Source organism: Magnolia sinica, chromosome 14 (assembly GCF_029962835.1).
Source record: "Magnolia sinica isolate HGM2019 chromosome 14, MsV1, whole genome shotgun sequence".
Lineage (NCBI taxonomy): Eukaryota > Viridiplantae > Streptophyta > Magnoliopsida > Magnoliales > Magnoliaceae > Magnolia > Magnolia sinica.
The window spans coordinates 42,654,792-42,678,675 of record NC_080586.1 but is presented as its reverse complement, the minus strand read 5'-3'; the positions used below and the strand labels follow the sequence as shown (position 1 = coordinate 42,678,675).

Here is a 23,884-nt window from a genome sequence, read left to right as displayed (position 1 = left end):
ATGGGATGAGCTAAAGGACACTTGGTACCAGGTTCAGTTTGCTCTTGCAGTTTCAGTTTTAAATTGGTGGCAGAAACAGTTAAGAAGGGGAACCTAAGATGGCAGGTGATGGAGAATTTGACTTGGGCTGTCACATCCACTGAGACAGCTGCCCTGTTTTTCACTATTTTTAAGTTTGTGAAGTCCAAAAGTGGACTCAAACATACAAATATGGATCATGGCAACCATTAGCATTCTTCACCTTTGTCCAGATTAAACCACAGAAATTTGGATGAGAAATAAGAATGCTACTTGGGATTCTCATCACACGTGCCTGCAGCATGTGCATGGCCATTGATCAGGTCTGCATGTTTCAGGGCCTGAGTATCAGGTCTGCAGTCATTGGTGGGCCACACATTTATGCAAATAATCGATGGTTAGAAAAAGACCAACACTCCACATTTGATGTACACATCGCTCACTCGATGACTGCAATGGCCTGACTTTCGGGCGCATGTCCAAGATGAGCCCATCTGAGTATCTTCCATGTTTCATATGAAAGAGTAGGATCCAAAATAATCATAAAAAAGAATAGCAGGATCCAAAATCTTAACATCTCGAGTAGCCTTAGCAGAACACAATTTGGATACTCCAGAATATATTTCTTTTTTTTTTTCTTCTTGATTAATGGTTACCTTGTGTAATGTTAACTACATTTTTTATGATTGGTTTTCTTTGTCATTTCTCAGATGGGCCTCATGAAGAAGCATCCATCAATCATACCATTCATGATTTACATCACGAATGAGGACAAACACCTGGAAAGATTTGCAGTTCGTGCCAAGTACATGACACTGGACCCTGCAAAAAACAAATACGTGAAGTATATCCGCAACATCAGAACTATTCAGGAGTACCTCTGCAACCGTGCTGACAAGCATCTGGTGCCCAAGATAAACAACACCAATGTTGACAGGAGTGTGGCGGCCATCCATGCCACAGTATTCAGCTGCCTACGCAGGCGTGATGCAGGGGAGCAACTCTATGATCTGACCACAAATACAGTAGCCTTAATAGATGAAGAGTACAGGAATCAGTGTGCTGCAAACTCTCTGAGCTCCAAGGGAATGTTCCAACTGATTCAAAGAAAAGGGTCTTCTAGGCATCTGATGGCTCTTCTCAATACTGATGGGTCTGTAGCAAAGGCTTGGCCTGTTGAGGCAGTTGATGGTGATGGGAAGACCATCTCATGCCATGGGAGTGATAACAAGGGCATTGGGAGTCCAATGTATGGACCTTTACAGATTGGGAAGGCGGAGCCAGTTAATCTCCAGTTTGGTAACTTTGGAATCAGCGCTTGGCCCAATGATACCGGTGGTACTAGTCATGCTGGAAGTGTTGATGAATCAAGGGCAGATGTCGCTGAGACTGGGAGCAGATATTATTCTTCCTGTTGCAGCTCACCAAGGGTATCTGATGGACCTGCCAAGGAGGTATCTAATTCCTACCATGTATGTTGTGTATGTGATAAAAATAATGTTGTGAGGAATGCTCATTGCACACCAGTCCCATGATGTGTGGCACGCATGTACAAGTTATGGGCTGCTAATTTGCAAGGCCTTGCCATTTGGGCCACGTCCAAAAAAAAAAAAAGTGTTGTCAGAAAATCCTAGTTACTTTGTTGACGGAAAAAAAAACCATGCCCATTTTGACTTTGTTTTTGGTTGACCCAGATTATTTGACTGGCCACATTTTTTAGTATGAAGGGGCAGCTGGATAGCATGGATTAGAGGTCTGAATTGTGTACAGGTCTGCCTGCCATGCGTCCACATGGTAGCCCATTGGCAATAACCTTTACAATAAGTTTGTGCAATTAGCATACCTTTTGTGTCATGTTACTATGTTATTGATGATATTGACATTTCTAACATTTGCAAATATATACCTGGCATTCCTAACTGTTACATAGATCTTATTTCTGGGAAAAATGATGGAATGGTAATTGAATTTTCATGTTGGGAATGCGCTAAGGCCTTTTCGCCATGGTAAGACCTAGTAAGGGACTTGATTTTTTTACAATTATAAACAAACTCTTTGTAGAATGGCCCAAATGGGTGGGCCTGCAGGATCTGACGGTATCTACATGATCTTGGGACCTTTGCACAAAGCCGAAGATGGACTGTCTTTGTCTAGTAGTCTGGCTAACCACTACAGGAGTAGAGAGGATCTGATCACTTATTTGATTCTACGGTTAATATGGCTCCCGGAGTACGATCAATTGTTTAGATCATCTAGAAGCGGCCCCAATGGACAAAGATCATGATTCCTCCCTCCCTATTTACTCTCTAGGAAACTCATGATTTTTTAATGCTCTTACAGAGATAATATCTCCCTTGGAGGGATCATAGAGGATACGGGAGGAGTTCGGATTTGGTAGGGCTTTATCCCCTTTCACATCAGATCTCTCCCATATCCCAATCCCCTTCTGAATTTAAAATTCAAAATTAAATTCCAAGAGAATGTTGAAAGAGGGATATTAGAGGTAAAAATATGTGGGACCCAACCACTAGTGGTTGCTCATTATGGCACTGCCGAACTCATTATGGCGACTACTTGATTATGGTTGTAAATAAATGTCGTCACTTCTCTAGTCCTTTTGACCAATTCCCTAACACTTTTCTTTTTCCCAATATCTTTCAAAATAAGGTCAATACAGTGTAGCACGTGGTGACCAAAATATATGTTTTCTCTTTAGTATCAACATCTTTCCTATAGTCTGATATGTTGCTTCATTATTGGTCATAATATATACCGCATTGTCCTCTTCAATCTCATCCACCACTTTATCCATTATGGAGAAAATGTAATTAGCAATTTTGGTTTCATCCTATGCATAAATTGACTTATAGAACACCGTTCCCAAGTGGCAGCACACTAAGAAGTTGATCATGCTGCATCTGGTTGGGCCAGTCCAACCATTGCATATGATCGTGCATCCTTTGGCCTACCATACGGGTCTAAAGGTAGCCATGTAAGCCTTCACATCCACATATTCTGCATCTGTGCATGTCCCCCTAATCTTCCTAGCCGTGGGTACCATAATTCCTTCACTTGCTTTTGCTGATGCATTAGTTACCACCTCCCAGTACGAAGAATTGGCCGCATTTGGGGGTATGTTGGCATGTATAAATAACTTAGTTGCTGCCCTACCTAGCTTCTTAATGGATATTTTACTTCACATTTGTTTGACCTTCTTTTGTTTAGTTGAGTCATTCCTAAATAGGATCAGATCAGCAGGGAGGGTCTCTTGGGCTCATCCACATCCACATCCACATCCATAGTGGCATCACGTGAAGATGTCTCTCGTCGATTGTCAAAAATACGCCATAATCCACTAAACCTACCCCCACTTGCAATTGCCCTCCCCACCTCCCCCTGTATCAGGTATTGACCCCCTCTCACCAAACTTGCGCTGACATTCTTCATCTTTACGAGCAGTGCACACGCTCTCTCCTAGCCATAGTCACCTCCCGATCTAAATCTTCATAAAATTCAACATATTCTTCATCATACATACTCATACAATCAAAACCAAACACCTTTCAAGCCGCTTCCAGAACCTCATGTCTCTTCTTCTGTACGGTAGCTCATTTCCCTTTGACTCATCTAAATTGGCTTGCATCAAAATCATAAGCTTTTTTGGCACTCTGGTACACCCTGTGACTTGGCCCTTTCAGTGTGGCAAATGTTGTCTGAGTTGCTTGATTCCACCAGTTAGCAATCTTTCACAATAGTTGCACTTCATTTGGTGTCTATTACCACCTACCCTCTGACAATATTGTCATCCAATATCCTTACTTGTGTTCATCCCATTATCGCCATACCTTGTTACGACCAATCAGAGGGAGTTACGTGTGATTAGTACGGATACGCATGGTGTGTTCAAAGATTTGCGATATGTACAGAAGAGATTTCTTGATAAGTGTAGCCAGGATGTATCAAGTGGTGCCGTGTGCTGCTTGAGCGACTAATGGAGAAACTATCATGCTCAAATGGTTACGTGACAGGTGGCAAGAAGAGGAACAAAGGAAGCAAGAACGTGGGAAGCATCCAGAAGGGAGTAATGGAGAACAGTTATGGTAACTGTCAAAACGTGGGGAAGAATCTAGAATGGCTGAATCAAAGCTATAAATAACAAAGCAACTGTTAGAATGGATGGAGAACAGTTATGGTAACCGTTAGAACATGGGAAGAATCCAGAACGTGGGAGGACCCATTGACCACCCTCGCTTTGCGACTGATGCGCTTGAGAAATTGTTTCTTGATGGGAAGACTCCGCCAGGCAAAGATGGGAACATTGCTACATGACCATTCGGCTAGGAATGGCCCTAACCGCCGTCAGTCTTCGCAGATGGCTCCAAACTGCTGCTCGCGTTGGGGGCCACCTGTGCCGAGAATGATAAAACCCCCACCATGTGTGAAGGAGTTTGGAAACAGGTCACGCACCCAAAGTTTCCAGCGATTCGGGAAGCATCGACACGAACTCAGAAACGTCGATGGCAGAAGCAGCGGGCCACCGCGAGAAGAGGATTGGAGGAAAATACGATATTTCCTCGACCAAAAGAGACTGCACCTAAGCCTTTTTGGAGGATTCCTGAAGATCGAGTGGTAGTGAACACGGTCGAAGCAGTGCTGTCTACTACAATGCAAAAAAAAAAATTCAGATGCTCATGACAACGTGAATCGGTTGATGAACCTTAAAGAGGAAGATAGTTGTGGCAACTTATCAGATTACCTCAATGAAGAATGCTTCCCAACAGATGAATGGTTGGCCAATGAACTGTCATCGATCGTTGATGCATTGAAGATCACCTTGCCTGTAAACCCATCGACCGAGCTTGTGGTTGACAAATGCACTTGTCAGACAAAAAAGGTGGAATCTGAAACATGGGGGGCAATGTTTGGGTGATGAAATTATGTTTGGGACGTTGCCACCAGTGACATTCCATTGTAACATGGTTTTTACCTTGCCATCTAGTTTTTAGGCAAGGCCCACACAACCAAACAGGATGGCTGGTGATGTGGAAGAATATACCCCACCAGTGATCATACAACATGCCTCTTTTCCATTTGAGGAAGGTGCTGGAATTGAGTCAGAGGATGATACAGTTAGTGTTCGAATTATCTCCGATATTATCTTTCTCTAGCTTAGTGATAGCTATAACACTGGTAGCGATACTGTAGAGCGGGTCGTGGACAGTTTCATGGCCAAGATGGATCAGAAAAGGCCCGGTCGTCGACAGAAGTGATCCAGACCGTCAGACCTTAAATCGGGCGTATCTCGCAATCCAAAATGAGTTATCGGACGTAAAATATATGATTTTGGGGTAGGATGAGCTACTTTAGCCACCCAACCCCGCTACGCCGGGTTATGCAAGCCGGATTTGCGAAATGCCTTCAGATCAACGGTCGTTTCCTTGTTTTAATTTCGTTTTTACTATGAATAGTAAGTTTAAGTTTGATTATAACTCTCATCCATTGGGCTTTAGGAGTTGCACCCAACGTGAAAGGTGCTTAGAATAATTAGGAAAACAGCGTGGTGAAGCCAAATATGACACTTACTATTTTTGGCCGAAAACCTTGCGCACTAGTAGACATCACGACTGCCTATAAATAGTAAGTTGCGAATTCTAGGAGTTTTAGTTGTAGTTTGATTTTGGAATTTCTTCCATTGCTTAGTATCCCTATTTAAAGGGTTGTGAACTTGTTTATTTTATTCATCAATCAAATTACGAATTTTATAGAATTATTTCTATTTTTCTTGTTTTTTCCTCGTGGATTCGAGAAGTCTCTGTGAGGAGTCCAGAGAAGTTCCATGGATTCAGAGTAGTTATCCTTGAGGAAGATAGTGATCGATCTCATCATGTTCATCCTTGCGTCAAATACCGATAACATTGGTGGTATCACAAATTCTAGATATTAGCAATGTATCGCTAAGTTTCGCTAACGTATCAATATCGCTAATGTAATTGTCAATATTTTCAACTATGTAAATTTTAGGTGTTTCTTGCATTGCCAATGCATCAATATTGCCAATATTTTTTACTGTGTAAATTCTAGGTAATGCTTGTATCATAAGTGTATTGACGATATTTCAATAATATCGCCAACATATTGATATCATCAAAATTTTGTTTATTAGAAAAAAAAATTATTTCAAATTTTTTTTTTTTTCGTGGGCACATGATTGTATGTAGTGTTGAATTTTTCATTGATAATATTGATAATATCTTGATATTATCAATATCGCAACATGCAAGATATTGAGACTATAATCTTTCGTTTCCTTTCCAATTGTTGATGATTTCTTAGTGAAATATCACGTGTTGATGATATTTTGCAATATCGATGGATGTTTGGATGGAAGGTTGGATGGTTAAATAGGCCGGAGGGGATGGTTGGACTGATTTCTTGAAACATCACATGCTTTTAATGCCCCATTAAATGGAAACTTGTTATGTATGCATTATTTTTACATTTTTTTTTTTTAAATGCAAATATGTACGTTTTAACATCTCCTAAAGTTTTGCTGAAAATTCCATCGTTTTCCCTATGTTTCCCCGCATTTCCGGTTATTAGCGATCGGCGATATCGATATTGTTTCCGTATCCCTGGCCAACGAAACTTGTAGTGATGCCGATACTTTGAACACTAGATACAATATCATGGGTGAACACAGTTACAGTAGAGGTAGGGGATGTGTTCGAAAGGGTGGTCACTGATAAGCCTACCCACTGCATGACACAACACCTCAAGCCGTTGTATATATCGGCCCATTTGGACGGATGCCCTGTTACCAGGATTTTGGTCGACAATGGGGCTATAGTTAACCTATTACCATGGAGGATGATGGCTAAGTTAGGGAAGGCTACGGCCGATTTGATTCCATCAGAAGTAACGGTCAGTAACTTTGTCGGTCGCATAACAAACACCCATGGTGTCTTGCCAGTCGATCCGACCGTAGGCACGAAAACTGTTTTAGCACCATTCTTTGTTGTTGACACCTCATCAAGCTACAACGCGCTATTAGGGAGGGATTGGATCCACTCATTTGCATGCATCCCATCCTCTCTACACCAATTCGTAATTTTCTGGAACCAAAACGAGGTTGAGGTAGTCCTGGCCGACAATAAGCCCTTCCTGGCTACTTCTCATGCCATTGAAGTTTACTATTACGTGGAAGAGGTGCGACCAATCAGGTTCACTGGGAGAAATAAATTTGGCTGCCCAACGTGAATATTAGTGAAGAAGAACCTGGATAGTATTATGCAGGTCATCTCAGAGGTAACTTGAGTCAATGATACTCGGTCGAGGGACATCGTTTCGTGTCGACCGGTTTCTGGTTGCACTATTAAAGAGATCCCATGATCAGAACACCAAGGGATAAGGTCAACCAGGTCGACCTTACGGCCAGAATAAGAAGGCTCGAAGAAAGCATGAAGGAGATGAATGATGGTTGTTTCGTGAATTTGGTCGAAGTGGAGGAATAGGCCGAGGAAAACAACATTGGATTTGAAGAAGTGCTTGAGTTGGAAGATTCTTAGCCTCAAGTTCAAGATCCACTGGTTGAGATCAATTTGAGGATAGAGCTCGACCCAAACCCAACATTCATCAGTGACTTGTTAAAGCCGCTTGAGAAAGAGCGATTGGTGGGATTACTTACCGAATTCACCGATTGTTTTGCGTGGGACTCACAAAATGCTAGGGCTCGATCGATCCCTGGTTGAGAATAAATAGCCCACAAAAGAAGGTTATTGGCCGCACAAGTAGCCGCCTAGGCGGATGATGGCTGAAGTCACCCACAAAATCAAAGAGGAAATAAAGCGACTTCTAAAGATTGGTTTTATTCGATTGATTAAGTACGCCGAATGGATGTTGAATGTGGTCCCGGTAATGAAAAAGAATGGTAAGTTGAGGGTGTACAACAATTTTATAAACTTAAACTTGGCCACACCAAAGGACGTATACCTCATGCTGGTTGACGATCAGCTCATTAATCAGGCCGTTGGGCATGGGATCGTGTCCTTTATGGATGAGCATTCCGGGTACAATCATATCTACATTGCATAGATGATGTGCCAAAAACATTATTCAGGTGTCCCGGGCCATTGGGAACCTACTGTTGGGTAATGATGCCCTTCGGACTAAAAAATGTGGGGGCCACGTACCAAAGGGCCATGAATGCTATCTTCCACAACATGATCAGCTACTTCATGGAAGTTTATGTGGATGATGTGGTAGTTAAATTGACTGATGCAGTTGAGCATCTGGCCCACTTGCGTAAATCCTTTAAGCGAATGAGGCTCCATAAATTGAAGATGAACCCCTTGAAATGCGCTTGTGGGGTCTTAGCTGGTAACTTTCTAGGGTTCGTCATACACCACAGAGGGATCGAAGTTGATCAGAATAAAGCTCGAGCCGTAACTAATGCTTGGCCGCCGAAAAACAAATCGGAGCTGCAAAGGTTCTTAGGTCAAGTCAATTTTTTGACGAGATCTATATCTAATTGTGCAGGCAAAACTAACATCTTTTCTCCACCGATAAAATTGAAGCAGGGATCTGAATTTATTTGGGAAGCAGAGCACCAGCTGACTTTTGACAAAATCAAGCAGTACCTAATGAAGCCGCTCGTGCTGATGCCACTAGTCGAAGGTCGACCACTCAAGCTATATGTGGCAGCTTCAGCAAAGTTGATCAGAGCCCTCTTAGTGCAAGATGATGATATGCGAAAGGAACGGATGATCTACTACTTAACCCAAACTTTGCTCGATGCTAAAAGACGATATTCTACCATGGAAAAACTATGTTTGTCATTGTATTTTTCGGCCACTAAGTTGAGACATTACTTGTTGGCTGAAAGAGTTAAATGTAATAGTGGTGATTGATTTGGTCAAATATAAGTTGAATCAACTGATCTTGAAAGATCGAATTGGTAAATGGGTGTTGGCTTTGTCTGAATTTGATCTCCATTACATTCCGCAAAAAACTACGAAGGGTCGGGCTATAGCTGACTTTTTGGATGATAATCCTTTTGATCTTGAGGAACAAATCTCCCCGAGCTGCCTGGATTTGTATTATGTGCAAGTAACACCATGGAAGTTAATCTTCAATGGATTGAGGACACACAATGTGTCCGGGCTGAGGTAATCTTGATTGCTCCTAATGGGAACCGGCAAGAATTTGCGTTTTAATTAGAATTCGATTGTACTAATAATCAGGCCGAATATGAAGCTATGATAATCGGTCTTGAATTACTATTAGAATTAGGGGCAAGGACTGTGGTTGTCATAGGGGATTCACAGTTGGTGATAAATCAAATGGCGGGATTGTTCAAATGCACCAGTCCAACTTTATTGCCATACTATGCCCTTGCAATCCAGATGCTCGACATGTTCGAAGAGGTCGAGTTGATGCACGTTACTAGAGACCACAATGGCACAGTTGGCCGCGGGGGTCGACGCCTTAAGAGGTTCGGCCGAGCGGACGATCACTGTCTAAAAGAGATCCTTGTCCTTTGTCTTTGAAAGAGGGAGTGCCATGGAAGTGTGCCAAACAGAGATAAAAGAGGAAGATTGGAGGGCTCCCCTCATGGGTTATTTATAAAGCCCACGTACTAAGACTGATAAAAATGTACGAAGGTTGGCTGCTAATTACATCATGTTCAATAGCGAGCTACATCGTAAAGGGGCTGATGGAGTTTTACTTCGGTGCTTGTCAAAGAGGGAAGCCATGTTAGCCATGGGAGAGGTCTACGAAGGGATATGTGGGGCCCACCAAGCTAGAAGGAAGATGAAACTCACACTTAGGTGCTATGGATATTTCTATCTGACAATGATGGCCGACTGTGTCTAGTATGCTAGGGGTTGTGAAGCTTGCTAGAAGAATGGGCCAGTCTAGCATGTACCTGCTACCGAAATACATTCTATAGTAAAACTATGGCCATTTTGAGGACGGGCGATCGACTTGATTGGTCAGATTCACCCACCCTTGGCCTGCATGGATTCGTTCATCATAGTAACGACCGATTACTTCACCAAATGGGTTGAGGCAAAGCCCATGAAGGGAGTTAGTCATCGAGAGATCATTGAATTTATCGAGAATCACATCATTCACCGTTTTGGGATCCCAGAGTCCACCATGGACCAAGGTGCAGCATTTTCAGCCACGAAGTGCATGTGATGGCCGAGCGATACGGCATACAAATTCTACATTCAACTCCGTACTATGCTCAAGCTAATGGACAGGCCAAGGCCAACAACATGGTAATCAAGAACATTCCGAGAAAGGTGACGAGGAAAATTCTTGAGAATGGTGTACTAAGTTGTCTGAGGCTCTCTGGGCCTATAGAAATTCACGTTGTACCAGTACTGGGGTGAGCCCGTTCGCATTAACTTATTGGCATGATGCAGTCGTGCCTCTGGAGGTCACTGTACCATCATTTCAGATTGCTTAGTAGGCCAAGCTGACCCCTCCGGAGTTCATAGAGGCAATGTTCGCCGAGCTTGAGGGACTATACGAGGTCCAAATGAGAGCATTGGACTCGATCGTTGCCCACAAAGCAACTGTAGCACGAGCATGCAACAAGAAAGTGAAAAGAAAGTCTTTTGCGGTAGGAGATGCGGTCTAGAAAATGGTATTACCAATTGGCCAGAAGGACCGATCCCTCTGTAAAAAGTGGTCGCCCACATGGGAAAGGGTCATATATAGTCGTGCAAGTCCTCAAAGGAGGAGCCTATGTCTTGAGAGATATGAACGGGAAGGTTTTAAAGGCTCCCATAAACGGTTGATTCGTGAAACCCCGCTTCCCTTCACTGTGGGAAGTTGTCAAGGGACATATTGAGGGGAGTTAGCAAGAAAGGATTGAATAATGCATTTAATAAAGGCCTTGGATTAGAGGCCAGTTGATTACAAAAAAAAGAAGTGAAAAAGAGGAAATAATTGGTTGATTGAGCGGTTGAACTACAAGTGAGCCGATTTGAGCTCTTCGAACCTCTTGCCGGCTGATGCCCTGGCCTTCACTGCCATCCTTCGTCTCTCCTTCCATGGGGGTTGCTGGGCCATGAGTTGGTCGGAGCGGCGGGCAATTACCTCAAGACGCTGGGAGTTTGGCGCACTTCAGATCGGTCGAGCTCGGCGCACTCTAGATCAGCCGATTTCTTTGTGGCCCTGTTGGACTCCACACGTTCCTAATAAAGTGCTATCTGAGACTTGATGAACATGATCAGCCTCTCATTTTTGGGCCGATCACGGTTGGGTTAGAGCTGTTGGGCCTCATGCAGGTCAGTGAAGAGGTTGCTAAGTACAACCTCCATCGACTGTAATATCTCATTGTTAGAGCGATGTTCACGGGTCTAGCGTAGTTAATTCTTCCAAGCTGCTTCATAGCGGGCCAAGAGAGTTTGGGACTCGGCACAAAGTGTTGATATATCCATCAGTCGGGCAGTGCATCGTTCAAGTTCCCGATTGGCCCTTGAGTATGCCCTCTCCAAGCTATTGGAGTTCCGAGATAATTTTTAGAACCTCTCGTGGAGGTGTATTAGCCTCGGATGATCCAGCAGCATCCTTAAGGAAGGGATACGGATTGTGTAGAAAGGATGAGCGAGAGGAGTTGATCCCCTTCGTGAAGATCTCTTCCATGATTTGAACGGACGGAGAGAAGGGTGAGAGAGAATCCATGGGCCCAAGGTCTTGCTGGTGGGGTTTCTTGTTCGTGAGGTACTGCGAATCCATTGGAATGCTTTTATAGACCTGGTATGTGCATTTAATGTGCACATTGGATAAAGTGTGACGGTTGGAAATCCGAAGCTAACGGCTAGAGTGACGATTCGTTTCCAAGATCATGGGAGAATGTGGTGAAACAAATGAGATTGTCTCGGGAAACGCGCGTAGTTATTCCTGTTGAGTTAATGAGATAAAACATGCAAAAGGAAAAAACGGCTAAGTGTTGGATGGCTGACCGATAGTGCACAGATTTGGTTGACTAGAGAAATGCCACTTGACATCTTTAAACATATCCGGCCATGATGAATCATTCTAGATCGGTCACTAAAAAACTCACATGCCATGCCGAAAAACATTGACTTTATTGATCTGAAAAGTGATGCAGGACATGAAATTCAGATATGATGTGCAAGATTTCAGATTTAAGATCAAATAGTTCATAAACAATTACACAAATTCCACATCCCACACAAAAGTCCAAATATTCAATTAAGGGGAATTTATGTGGGTCCAAGCCTACACACGTTAGGGCTGGATCAATAAAAATTATGAACCAAACAATACTCAAAGGGAAATAGAAATCATCCACACATGCATGAAAATCAATCCCTAATCCAAGGAATTCACCAATTTCAAATCAAGGAACCCTAGGGTGAGAAAAGAGTTAGAAATTGGGGATTTAGGGCAATCTAGGGTTAGGGTTTATAAAATTAGGGATGAAATGAAGAAAACAAAAGAAAAACCTGACCTAGAAATAGCTCCCGCGTGCAGGCGGTACCCCGGGGCTGACACACGTGCGCAGATGGGCTGGACGCACGTGTGATGAAGGCCCGCCTTCCCAAATCGGCTTCTTGGCCCTGGTCGGCTAGGCTGGGGCTGCAAAACCTCCAAATTTCACGTCGATGCGAGCTGTGGTCTGGGCGTGGTACTCCGTCGAATTTTCAGCCCTCCTGCAGGGCCAAATTCTGAAAACTGGCCGTGGAGGGATGAACAACTGCAAAACAAACGGATTGGGCGCGAAGATGGTTGTGGGAAGGATGAAATAAGATGGAGGGGCGGATGGGGATAAACGTGGCTTCGCACCACGGTAGTTAACCCTTCGAAAAGGGAGGGCTTCGACTCACTTTAATCTCAGCGATTCGAAAAGGGAGGGTTTCGCACCCACTTTAATTTTTCCACAACTCAGAAACTCAGAGAGTAGAAAAACCATGCAGGAATTTTTATTCAACTTCAATGAGTCAAAAGAACTACAAGGGGTGCCTATTTATAGGGAAAACCCTATACCCCCAAAACTCGCATCATGTGCGCAACTTATTACTTGGCGATGAAGTAAACTAAAATAAAAACCAATCAAAGAAATCTAAAGCATTCATGATGTTCTAAAGAACATAAATAAACAAAACCTAAAATATGAAATCAATCCGACTGGTGGGCCATGATCATGAGATCCTATGATGGGCTTTTCTTGACCATCGGGCCCACTCTTTTGAATCAAAACTTCGTCTTCTAACTAGGAGGCCTTCCCTGGATGTCGCCATCGAGCCAGATCGACGGTGGGGCCCTCCTTGCGTACGTGCGTAGGTGGGGCGGCGTGGTGTGTGTGTTGTCCCCATCAAAAAGGTTTGTTCTAAGTTTTGCAGACCCATTGGCCACATTGTGCTGGAAAGGAAACAAAACAGTAAAAGAACTTGGAAGCGGTCGAGCAGCTTAGATTTTCATCCCCTCGAATTCCTTGAGGAGGGCTTGCATTTCAGCTTCATTACTCTCCTGTGCCGAAGCCCAGCTCGCCCCCTTTTCGATGACAAGCGGCAGAAGATGGAGCAGTTAGTCAACACGAAGGCCGCTCAAAGAAACTGCATCCTCGGCTGTTTTCTTAACACCGAAGCTTGTCTTTGACCGAGCTTGGTACAGAGCAATTTGTGCATCTAGGAACGAGAGATCTTCTGGATCAGCCATCTCATTGACGTAAAAGGTACACTCTCGGTCCTTCAGTTTTTCTACTAGCCCGACTCGATAAGACTGCAACATCCTCAGCATGTTTCGATTGAACTGGTGTTTTTGAACGCATTGCAATCGGCTGTACCAGGCAAGTTCATGCATCTTGCTTGCCGCGGATTCCTCCTTGGCTGAGGCTTGTTGCCGAAGGTATTCCGAGTTAACCTTGTTAGCGAAGGTCAGTTCATGGAATCTATCTCTCATGACATACAGACGCTTCAACATTTGAACGAGTTTCCCAAGCTTAGCCTTCGATTCAGCTACAGATGATGCATACCTCGCAAAACAATTAGCGTCAAACAACAATATGGATTGAGAGAATTCTCTCAAACCCCATTGAAAGATCTCCTTCAGATAGTATTCAACACCAACAACAAAAGAGGGAGGATTAGAAGCAATGGGAGAAGTAAAAAGGAATCTTAAAGTTTAATCTGGGCTCAAGTGAAAGTCAGATGTGGTTTAAATATGCAATCCAGGCACCTACGATCTAGAACGATCATGGCGACACAATCACTACGTGTTCTGAGCAGTGTTTTAAATAGCGGTAGCGTGTTGCGTAGCGTTCAACCCTCCGTAGCGTGTAGCGAAATAGCGTAGCGTGTAGCGTAAGTTACACAATACTTCTATTTTTTAATAAAAAAAGAAAAGAAAAATATGATAAATATTAAATAGTAAGAAAAAAACAAAATATATAAAAGTCACATTCTTCAAAAAAAACATGCATTACAGTGGACCCCACGCATGTGGGCCATGCCATACACACACCATAGTGGACCCACACATGTAGGCCATGCCATACACACACCACAGTGGACCCCACGCATGTGGGCCATGCCCTACACACACCATAGTGGACCCGCGCATGTGGGCCATGCCATACACACCACAGTGGACCTCACGCATGTGGGCCATGGCCGCGCATGTGGGTCATGGCATAAAACACCACAGAGGACCCCCACACATGTGGGCCGTGGCATAGAACACTACAGTGGACCCCATGCATGTGTCCCACGTGATGGTTGGATGAGTCAAATCCATGCCATAAACACCACAGCCCCCATAAAAAGAAAAAAATTGAAAAAAAATGAAAAAATAGCACAACATGTCAGTATAAATAAAAATAAAACTCATTAACAATGATTAAAGGGCTAAAACATACCTTAAATAGAGATTTAATCAACTGAAAATTGATTTTTGGGAGTTACGTGTCCGCGTGGCTGCGAAAAGAGGGATACGCGATTTCTCACTTGTTTGGGCTTCAATGCTCCTGAAATTCCAGCAAGATGATGCTCTTGTAATTCCGATTGAACTCTAAAAATCGGATTTGAGAAAGGGCTCTTCGAAATCTTGGAATCAAAGCTTCAAAAATGGGGAACCTGCGGTTGCTGCGGCACTGCAATAGGGTTGTCAGCCCTGATAGCGTACACTACTGCGTATTTAAGCTATTCCGCACGCTACGTAGCGTTTTTTGTACGCTACGCTACGTAGCGTACGCTACACGCTACGCTACCACGCTATTTAATACACTGGTTCTGAGCAACCAGGAGTGCAAAGCAGTTAAGTCTAAAAATTCGGAGCTAGCCCACATCGCACTGACTTTATAGGTATGAGTCAGCAGTTAGTTGCAAATGAAAAGAACGAAAAAGAGCCAACAAAGTAAAAAATGACTTAGTGGCTGTTTGTATTGATGATAAAGTCTATTACATATTACATCTCAAAAAATGCAAAACGCTGCATCGACCTCCGTACCTCTTCCAATTGGCTTTTCGCAGCTTGTAAGGTAGCATTTCGTTTAGCCGCTGACCGAGATAGTCGACTGATGGTAGTTGTTTGGGACCATACAACCTCGGCCAATTGGTCAACCATCCGCTTACGCTAAAGGTGTTCAACATGCTTCTCTGCAAACTCCCGCTTTAGGGTAAGCCGCTCCACCTCCAGAGCTGTGATCTTGACCTCTAGATTCTCTAGCTCAATGCTGGAAGCCCTCAATTCAGCAGTCCCGGCCGTGAGATCCTGGACGATGTTAGTTACAGATGTCCTCTAGGAATCGGCCGTGGAATCTGCCCCCTCAAATCGGTCGATGACGGTGCAAACATGATAATGTGTCTTGATTAGTCCCAGAAACTCTTGAAGATCTGGTACTTTACCCACCAAGGAGGTATCTAACCATGAACAGATGTAGTGTGACTCGACCAGTTGCTTGAGTTTGTTGACCAATTCGGCATCAAGGGACCCCGATAATCCCATTTGCAGGAGACTTTAAAGCCGGTCTTGATATCCTGCAGGTTGCCCAACAGAGAGGGAGACTCGGCCACAACTATTTCTCTTGCAAGGGCTTTCTCGAACGAAGCAATGACATCTTCGTAAGAGGCCCTGACTGGCAAACGAGGGAGCAACACCCACTCGTACGGGCTTCGAAGTGGATGATGGATGATAGTTGGGCTCTACAGCCTCGACCGTTGTTGTCTCTTCGGTCGCAGCTGCAACTTCTTCCGGGGCAGGGACTCCCTCGATCATTAGAAGAGTTGTCCTTGCACCAGGGAGCATTAGCTGGACAGATGGTTTCTCGGCCAATCAGTGGGAGAGAGGTGCTTCATCTGCGCTTTAATCGGCCGAAGTGGAAGGACTGGGAGGGATCTGGATCATGTACTCTGAGTCCTAACTGCAGGAGGGCTGTGAGAGGGAAGGCCCTCGACGTTGACCGTTGCCTCTGAATCAATGGTCTAAATCTCAGTGACCATAGGAGAGTCGACCACTGATCATGGATGTTGTTCTTATGGTTGTGCCACGACAATTTGTTTGTCTGCGGCTGTGAGCTCCCGAATGACCACAAAAGAAACAAAGTGAGTTAGCTTATGTTAAGAAAAAGGGAATTCAGAATAGTCAAATACATGTATAAGCAAGTGATATCCACCTAAGTCAGAACGGGCAGCGTAGATGATGGGCCGATTACTAACGGCCTAAGGCTTTCTCATTATTGTCGCCACCGGTTGAGTCAAAGTAGGGACTGGTGGCGGATTAAGACTGTAAGGAGTAAGATACTTCCCATCGAAAGGAAGATTGGGATCATTTAGTCTCTCTCTATCCCACCACCATTTATTTCAACATTTATTATATTGAGCTTCGTGATGTTTCAAGCCTTTTTCGATCTCTTTTGAGTAATCGGTGATGGAAAGACTCGGCTAGTACTTGGTTTTGAAATATGTTTCAAAAGAAGCGATGGCCTTGGCTGAAGAAGTACCTGATGGTCGTCAAGGGCTAGAGGATGCTGGTAGCGGTCGATCTTTGGTTATTGTTGATGGTTTAAGAGGATTGATGCGCCGTAGGGTTAGGATTGGCACCTTAGGAGGGGGACCAAGCAGGGCCCCCAAGTCCGAAATCCTCCTTGGAGCTGTTGGGAGCGGTGGATCGGGAGTGGGAGCGGTGGAAGTTTCTGTAACGACCTCCTGGCTTGTTGGAGCAGCAACCTCAGTCGTTGAGGCCTTTGGTGGAGAGGAGGTGGATGATCTTGCCTTTGGGTGATTTATTTTCTTGTCCGGTGGTGCAATGACGGCCGAGGGGGCCACTGCTCTCTTCTTTCCCTTTGTCTCGAGTTGCGAACAGAGGGAGATATCTTTAGGGTGTTTCTGCCTTAACAACCCATGGTAGTGATTCTCCCACCACTCGAGGAAGCTATCCATTGCTTGTGGTAAGTTAGGATAGCTGGGAAGTTCGAGAGCGTTGGCGGCTTTGCGGTAGGAAGAATGGATGGATAGAGATCTGCATCGGTCACCACTCCGCGGCTGAAGGGTGGTTGGTTGCAAGTCTTGTGAGTGAGAGGGCAGGGGATGCACTAGACTAGGCCGAGTTGCCGTGCAAGCAACTGGGGGTAATATTGCTCGACCCCAGCCTTGGAATTTTTGCCTTACTTGACCGATCCTCCATATGTGATGCAAGATGATGGAAACTATCCTAGGATGCATGATGAGAGTCAATTACACATTAATTTCAGCAATCAACATGTAAAATCAAGTATATCCTCATAATATATTCAAAAATTCAGATTTATAATATGAAGATCCTAGGTTTTCACATACATGGTGTATGAAAATAAAAAATAGTTCAAGAGTGGCCCAGTTGGAAGTAGGGACTTCCAATCTAGCATAGGCACGTTTCACACTCAAGGGAATGACTAGTAGGTTTTATGATTAAGGTTAGGAAGGGAAAAATCTGAAATATGGAGAAGTAGGGTTCCTGGGAATTGGGGATTTTGGAATTAGGGTTTTAGAAATTGGGAAAAATAAGAAATTGAAGATCTAGAGTTTAGAAGGTTGTAATGGAAGAGAAAAGAGGAAGACAAGAGAAGAAGAGAATACCTTTCGAAGAAGAGAGAGGAAGGATGTAAGACGAAGAATACCTTTTGAAGAAGAGGAAGAGGAAGGATGTACCTTGGAATCCACCACTAAACAAGCTTCTGCCCTTGCACAATTTAATTGTAAGCGGGGTTTTTTTTTTTTTATAATTTTAATTTTGATTTTTAATTTTTAAATTTTTTTTAAAAAACGCTAGAAAATAAGGAGGAAAATTCCTTCATACAAGAGAGCTCCACTCTCTTTTTTCTTCTCAATAACACCACTAGGGTTGGAACTCAACCCACCCTGTGCTTTTATAATTAAAAAATCGTAATTAAAATCCAGCATAATTACAACTATGCCACTCACTTAAGTAAAGTGACCCATTATCTAACTCCAAAAAATAACAAAGAACATAAAGAAAGTAAGATCAGAGTCCAAGGGGCCAGGATCTAAAAGATCTGGTGGCCCGATGGCGTAATCGACCAGATCCAATGGTCGGATCGACACGAAATAGAAATCATATGACTAAAATGATCTCCTAAGTAGCCCACATGCATCATCCCAAGGTGGGGTCTTCCTGATGCACGTTCAATGCATATGGGGTCTTCAAAATGGCCTGACGGGCCCCATCTGGAATTCGTCTCCTATCCACAAATAAAGTTGCGCTGATGTGGGTGGTCGTCTCTGTGTCTGGTACATCTGAGTAGGTCCTCCGATGTCCCCATCAATTCCCCTAGGCTGAGGAGATTTCGCCTCTGACGAAATAAAGCTGCGGTGATGCTCGAGGAGATCTGGTCTCGTCGCTGAAGTTTTGCCTCTGTGATCCACATACTGTCTAATTTTGGTTTGCCTTTCCACTTAACAAGGTACTCCTGGTAACTGCCATGTCGTGTGGAAACCGCTTCTTCATCTAAGATATCCTCCATCTCTTCTCTTCTCATAGGTATGGATGGTACGGATGGTAAAGGTTGAGAAGAGGGGTCAGGTAATGGCCATGGGTTTTGGGACAGGTCAGGGGCATCATCATCAAAGTTCATGTGAGGGTTAGGGGAATGTCCATAAAACGGTACAAGATCTTCCACATTAAATGTGGAATTGATACCCATGTTAGGTGGAAGATCTATCAAGTAAGCATTCGAACCCAGTCTTTTCAAGATTTTATATGGTCAAGTGTTACGGGCTTGTAATTTTTTTATAGTCCTTTGTGAAAACCCTTTTGGATGTATTTTAATCATGACTTCATCACCCATAGCAAACTCTTTAAACCTATGGCGTGAGTCAGCAATCATTTTGTATGTTTCATTACTTGTATTGATTCTTTTTTTAATCTCCACATGCAAGTCATGCATATGTTGTGTAGATGCGTGTGCAGACTCTAAAGGCCTATGGAACACAGACGTGGGTATGCAATCTATAGGGGTCCTAGGCTCATCTACTCGTCTTTCCAAATTCACTTCCTCCCCAGGACTCATTTGATCGTGATGAAGGTTTGGTAGAGTCAATGGGTGAATGTCCTGCACGGGTATAAACTCATTCGGTATGCCCTTTGGAATAACATCATTGGACTCCTCCAATACCGAACTCACCTCCGATGGTAACTCTACACTACCCACAGGTGTAACCTTAGGTGGCATCTCCATAATAATCTTAGGTGTGACCTCACTTGCCACGTATGCATACAACTCTAAATCAACTTTAGTCTCTCTATCAGACTCTTTGGCATTAATATAGGAAGAGACTCAAGCTGGAGTTTCGTCACATCTTCAGGACCACATGTCTTGACGTCTTCCTTTTTAAGGATGCTTTTGGGCGGGAGAGACTTTAAGACAATCCTTTTGCCTCCATACAGAAACAAACACGTATTCGAGTGACCGAATAGTGTTGCGTCCATGTGATACAACAAAGGCCTGCCCAAAATGATATGGCCTATATCCATAGGCAAAACATCACACCACAACGTGTTCGTATATGAACAAAACTGGATGGGAATAGGACAACACTGAGAAACCAGAATTGAAGATGCATCAACCCATGAGACTTGATAGGGCTGAGGGTGAGGAACGACTAGCATACCTAAGCGGTCCACGGTGCGAGCAAATACCACATTGATGCAACTGCCACTATCAATGATCACCTTGCAGTTTTTGCCACCACACTTGGCGTAAGTGCGGAAAATTGAATCCCTGTGCCAATCATCACTTTCTACAATTTGGCTTTAGGCGCGGCTAATAATTGCAAGTGGCACAGTCTCAACTTGATCCCTGATTTGTGATTGGACATCTTCCCGAGTGTCAAGGTTTGTCTGAAGGGAGGCTTCAAGCCGATTGACACGTGCATTGATCATGGTCAATTGAGTTGTGGTGGTCCTATTGTGTGCTTCAATAGCCGTCAGACGGTTGTTGATAGCGTTAAGGGCCTCGTCAATCTGCTCTAGATTCATAATGGTATGTAGACCAAACCACATCCAGAACGAGTGGGGGCATACACAAGGTAACTCCAAAAGGGAAACTCTAGGTCCTAGGACTGATAAAACTAACCTAGAGATCAAGCTGGACACACCAACCAAGAAAATTCAGTAAGCCACTATCCTCAAATATGATGTTGAAAATTCAGCAGGGTAGTAATCTAAGGGTGCCAAATTGAAAATTCAGCAATGTGATACCCTGAGATTTCTATGCTGAAAATTCAGCAATGGCATAAGTGGAAATGCTAGTTGAAAATTCAGCAATATGATATTCCAAAAAAAAAAGAGAAATTTTTTTAAAAAAAAATCAACAAAATGATCATATATGCAATGAATGTTCTACTAACCCTAGATGTGACTCTAACCTATATGCAACACAAAAATCCTATGCTAAACCTATGCTCTGATACCAAATTTGATGCAGGATGATGGAAACTATCCTATGATGCATAATGAGAGATCAATTAGAAATTAATTTCTGCAATCAACATGTAAAATCAAGCATATCCTCATAATAGATTCAAAAATTCAGATTTATAACATGAAGATTCTAGGTTTTCACATACATGGTGTATGAAAATATAAAATAGTTCAAGAGTGGCCCAGTTGGAAGTAATGACTTCCAGTCTAGCGTAGGCACGTTTCACACTCAAGGGAATGACTAGTAGGTTTTATGATTAGGGTTAGGAAGGAGAAAATCTGAAATATGGAGAATTAGGGTTCCTGGGAATTAGGGATTTTGGAATTAAGGTTTTTAGAAATTGAAGAAAATAAGAAATTGAAGATCTAGGGTTTAGAAAGTTGTAATGGAAGGGTAAAGAGGAAGACGAGAAGAAGAGAACTTTTTAAAGAAGAGGAAGAGGAAGGATGTACCTTGGAATCAAGAGAGCTCCACTTTTTTTTTTTTTCTTCTCAATAACACCACTAGGGTTGGAATTCCACCCACCCTGTGCTTTTATAATTAAAAATTCAGAATTAAAATCCAACATAATTACAACTATGCCACTCACTTAAGTAAAGTGGCCCATCATCCAAAATAAGAAAACTAAAACATATATCATCAATCTCAACCATCAAATAACTCCAAAAAATAACAAATAACATAAATAAAGTAAGATCAGAGTCCAAAGGGCCATGATCTAAAAGATCTAGTGGCCCCATCGCCTAATCGACAAGATCCAATGGTCGGATCGACACGAAATAGAAATCCTATGACTAAAATGATCTCCTAAGCAGCCCACATGCATCATCCCAAGGTGGGGTCTTCCTGATGCACGTCCAATGCATATGGGGTCTTCAAAATGGCCTGGCGCGCCTCATCTGGAACTCGTGTCCCATTCACAAAGAAAGTTGCGCTGATGTGGGTGGTCGTCTCCGTGTCTGGTACATCCGAGTAGGTCCTCCAATGTCCCCATCAATATGGAAGATCTCGGCCGATGAGATAGCTCCCCCACGCCTGATGCGACCGAGTCGCAGTCTCCTCATCTTCTGATGAAAATTGGCCAGTAAGCCATCCTGGGCCGTATTCTCCTTTGGAGAAAGGCATGAATGTCTTATTCTTCTTCGTTTTATTTATCGAAAAAAATGCAGTTAGATAAACTTCACATGTAAGATTCTACTGAAGACAGTGGAAAATCCTTTTACCTAGGCAGAAAACAACAGCGAACAACTTGTCCACCAACTATTTTCTTAAGTAGTTATGGCCTATTGGAGTCTTTTAGTACAAAATCCAAATATAATAAGGGAGTCCAAGCTCAGAAAGATTATGACTTATGAGATTCGTACTTAAAGTTCAAACTCCAAATAGAATATATGGGAATCTAATTATTAAAGTCTAAATGACTAATCAATAACCCTAATCTAACTAATTAAGTTCAAAATCCAAATGTTGAACTGAAAGATTAAAGTAAATAGGTATCTCTTAATTAAGTACAAATCTACTATGATTTAAGAAGCTCTAAAACTGTTCAAAATGACAAAATATAAATGTATAATCACTATTCATCCGAAAATTGATCCAAAAATAGAAAAATATCAAACAAACTAAAAAATACACAAAAACAATATGTTACATGCATCTAATATATACACATGATAGTCAACCATCTGAAGTACAAATCAGAAAAAAAAGAATTTATTTTTCATTTTTAGTTCTGAATTTTAAAAAATACAAAAGAAAACAATAACAAATTAATACACATGCAAAAAAAAAATAAAATAAAAAAATCATGGTTACATGCATCTAGTGTATACACATTTTTTTTTTTTTTTTTTTTTTTTTGAAATTTCAGCATAAATAGTTTTAAAAATTAACAAACATCAGAAGTACAAATAAAAAAATAATCATCATTTATTATTATTATATATTTTCAGCATAAATAGTTTCAAAAATAAAAAGAATACAAAAAATATTAGAAAACAGATTAATACTAAGAAAAAATTATGGTTACATGCATATAGTGTATACACATGATAATCAACCATCAGAAGTATAAATTAGAAAAAAAAAATAGCTTTTCATTTAAAAAAAAAAATAAATTTTCAGCATAAATAGTTCTGAAAATAAAAAATACGAAAAAATAAATATATAAAAAAAACAGATTCGTGCTAAAAAACATCATGATTACATGCATCTAGTATATACACATGATAATGATACATTAGAAGTACAAATCAGAAAAAAATTATGGTCCTTTTTTTTTTTTTTTTTTTTTTTCATTTTCAACATATATAATTTTGAAGATAGAAAAAATATAAAAATATAAAAAATAGATTAAAACTAAAAAGCATCATGGTTACATGCATCTAACATATACACATGATAATCAATCATTAGAAGTACAAATTCGAAAAATTAATTAAGGTCAATTTTTTTTTTTTCCCGCTTTCAACATGTATAGTTCTGAAAATAGAAAAAATACTAAAAATATAAAACCAACTAATTAATACACAACTATAACATTGTTAGATGCCTCTAATGCGTATACATGATAATCAATTATTAGAAGTATAAATCAGAAAAAATGCATAAATACTTCTTTTTTATTTTTTCGAATTTTTGTAGAAATGGCCTTGGAGCCAATGTTTTAAATATCGTTGATATATCTTGTATCCCACCTGTGTGATACGAAATGCATAGGCAGTGCCGATATATCCCACATGTTCGATTCGATGAGCATTTTCAATTTCCTATCCCTTTTTTTGTTGAAATTATGTTCAATTAGTGTCAAATGGTTACAAATTCATTGGCTCTTCTTGTTTTGCATGAAAAGTCATGAAGTTGAAGCTTTGGTTTCGATATCCATTGGTTCTTCATGTTCTCCATGTTTTT

The 23,884-nt window shown here is 42.0% G+C and overlaps 1 protein-coding gene across 2 annotated transcripts in view; it reads left to right on the top strand.

The window, feature by feature from the left end:
• The window catches only part of LOC131224847 (P-loop NTPase domain-containing protein LPA1 homolog 2-like), a 79,139-nt gene that overhangs the window by 17,579 nt on the left and 37,676 nt on the right, over positions 1 to 23,884 (top strand). For both annotated transcript variants that reach the window (XR_009161195.1, XM_058220270.1), the window contains exon 5: positions 729 to 1,472. Coding sequence is in view for 1 of the 2 variants with exons in the window: in XM_058220270.1 (XP_058076253.1) it covers positions 729 to 1,472 (744 nt within the window). In the remaining variant the exon portion in view is untranslated. The remainder of the gene's footprint in view (positions 1 to 728; positions 1,473 to 23,884) is intronic.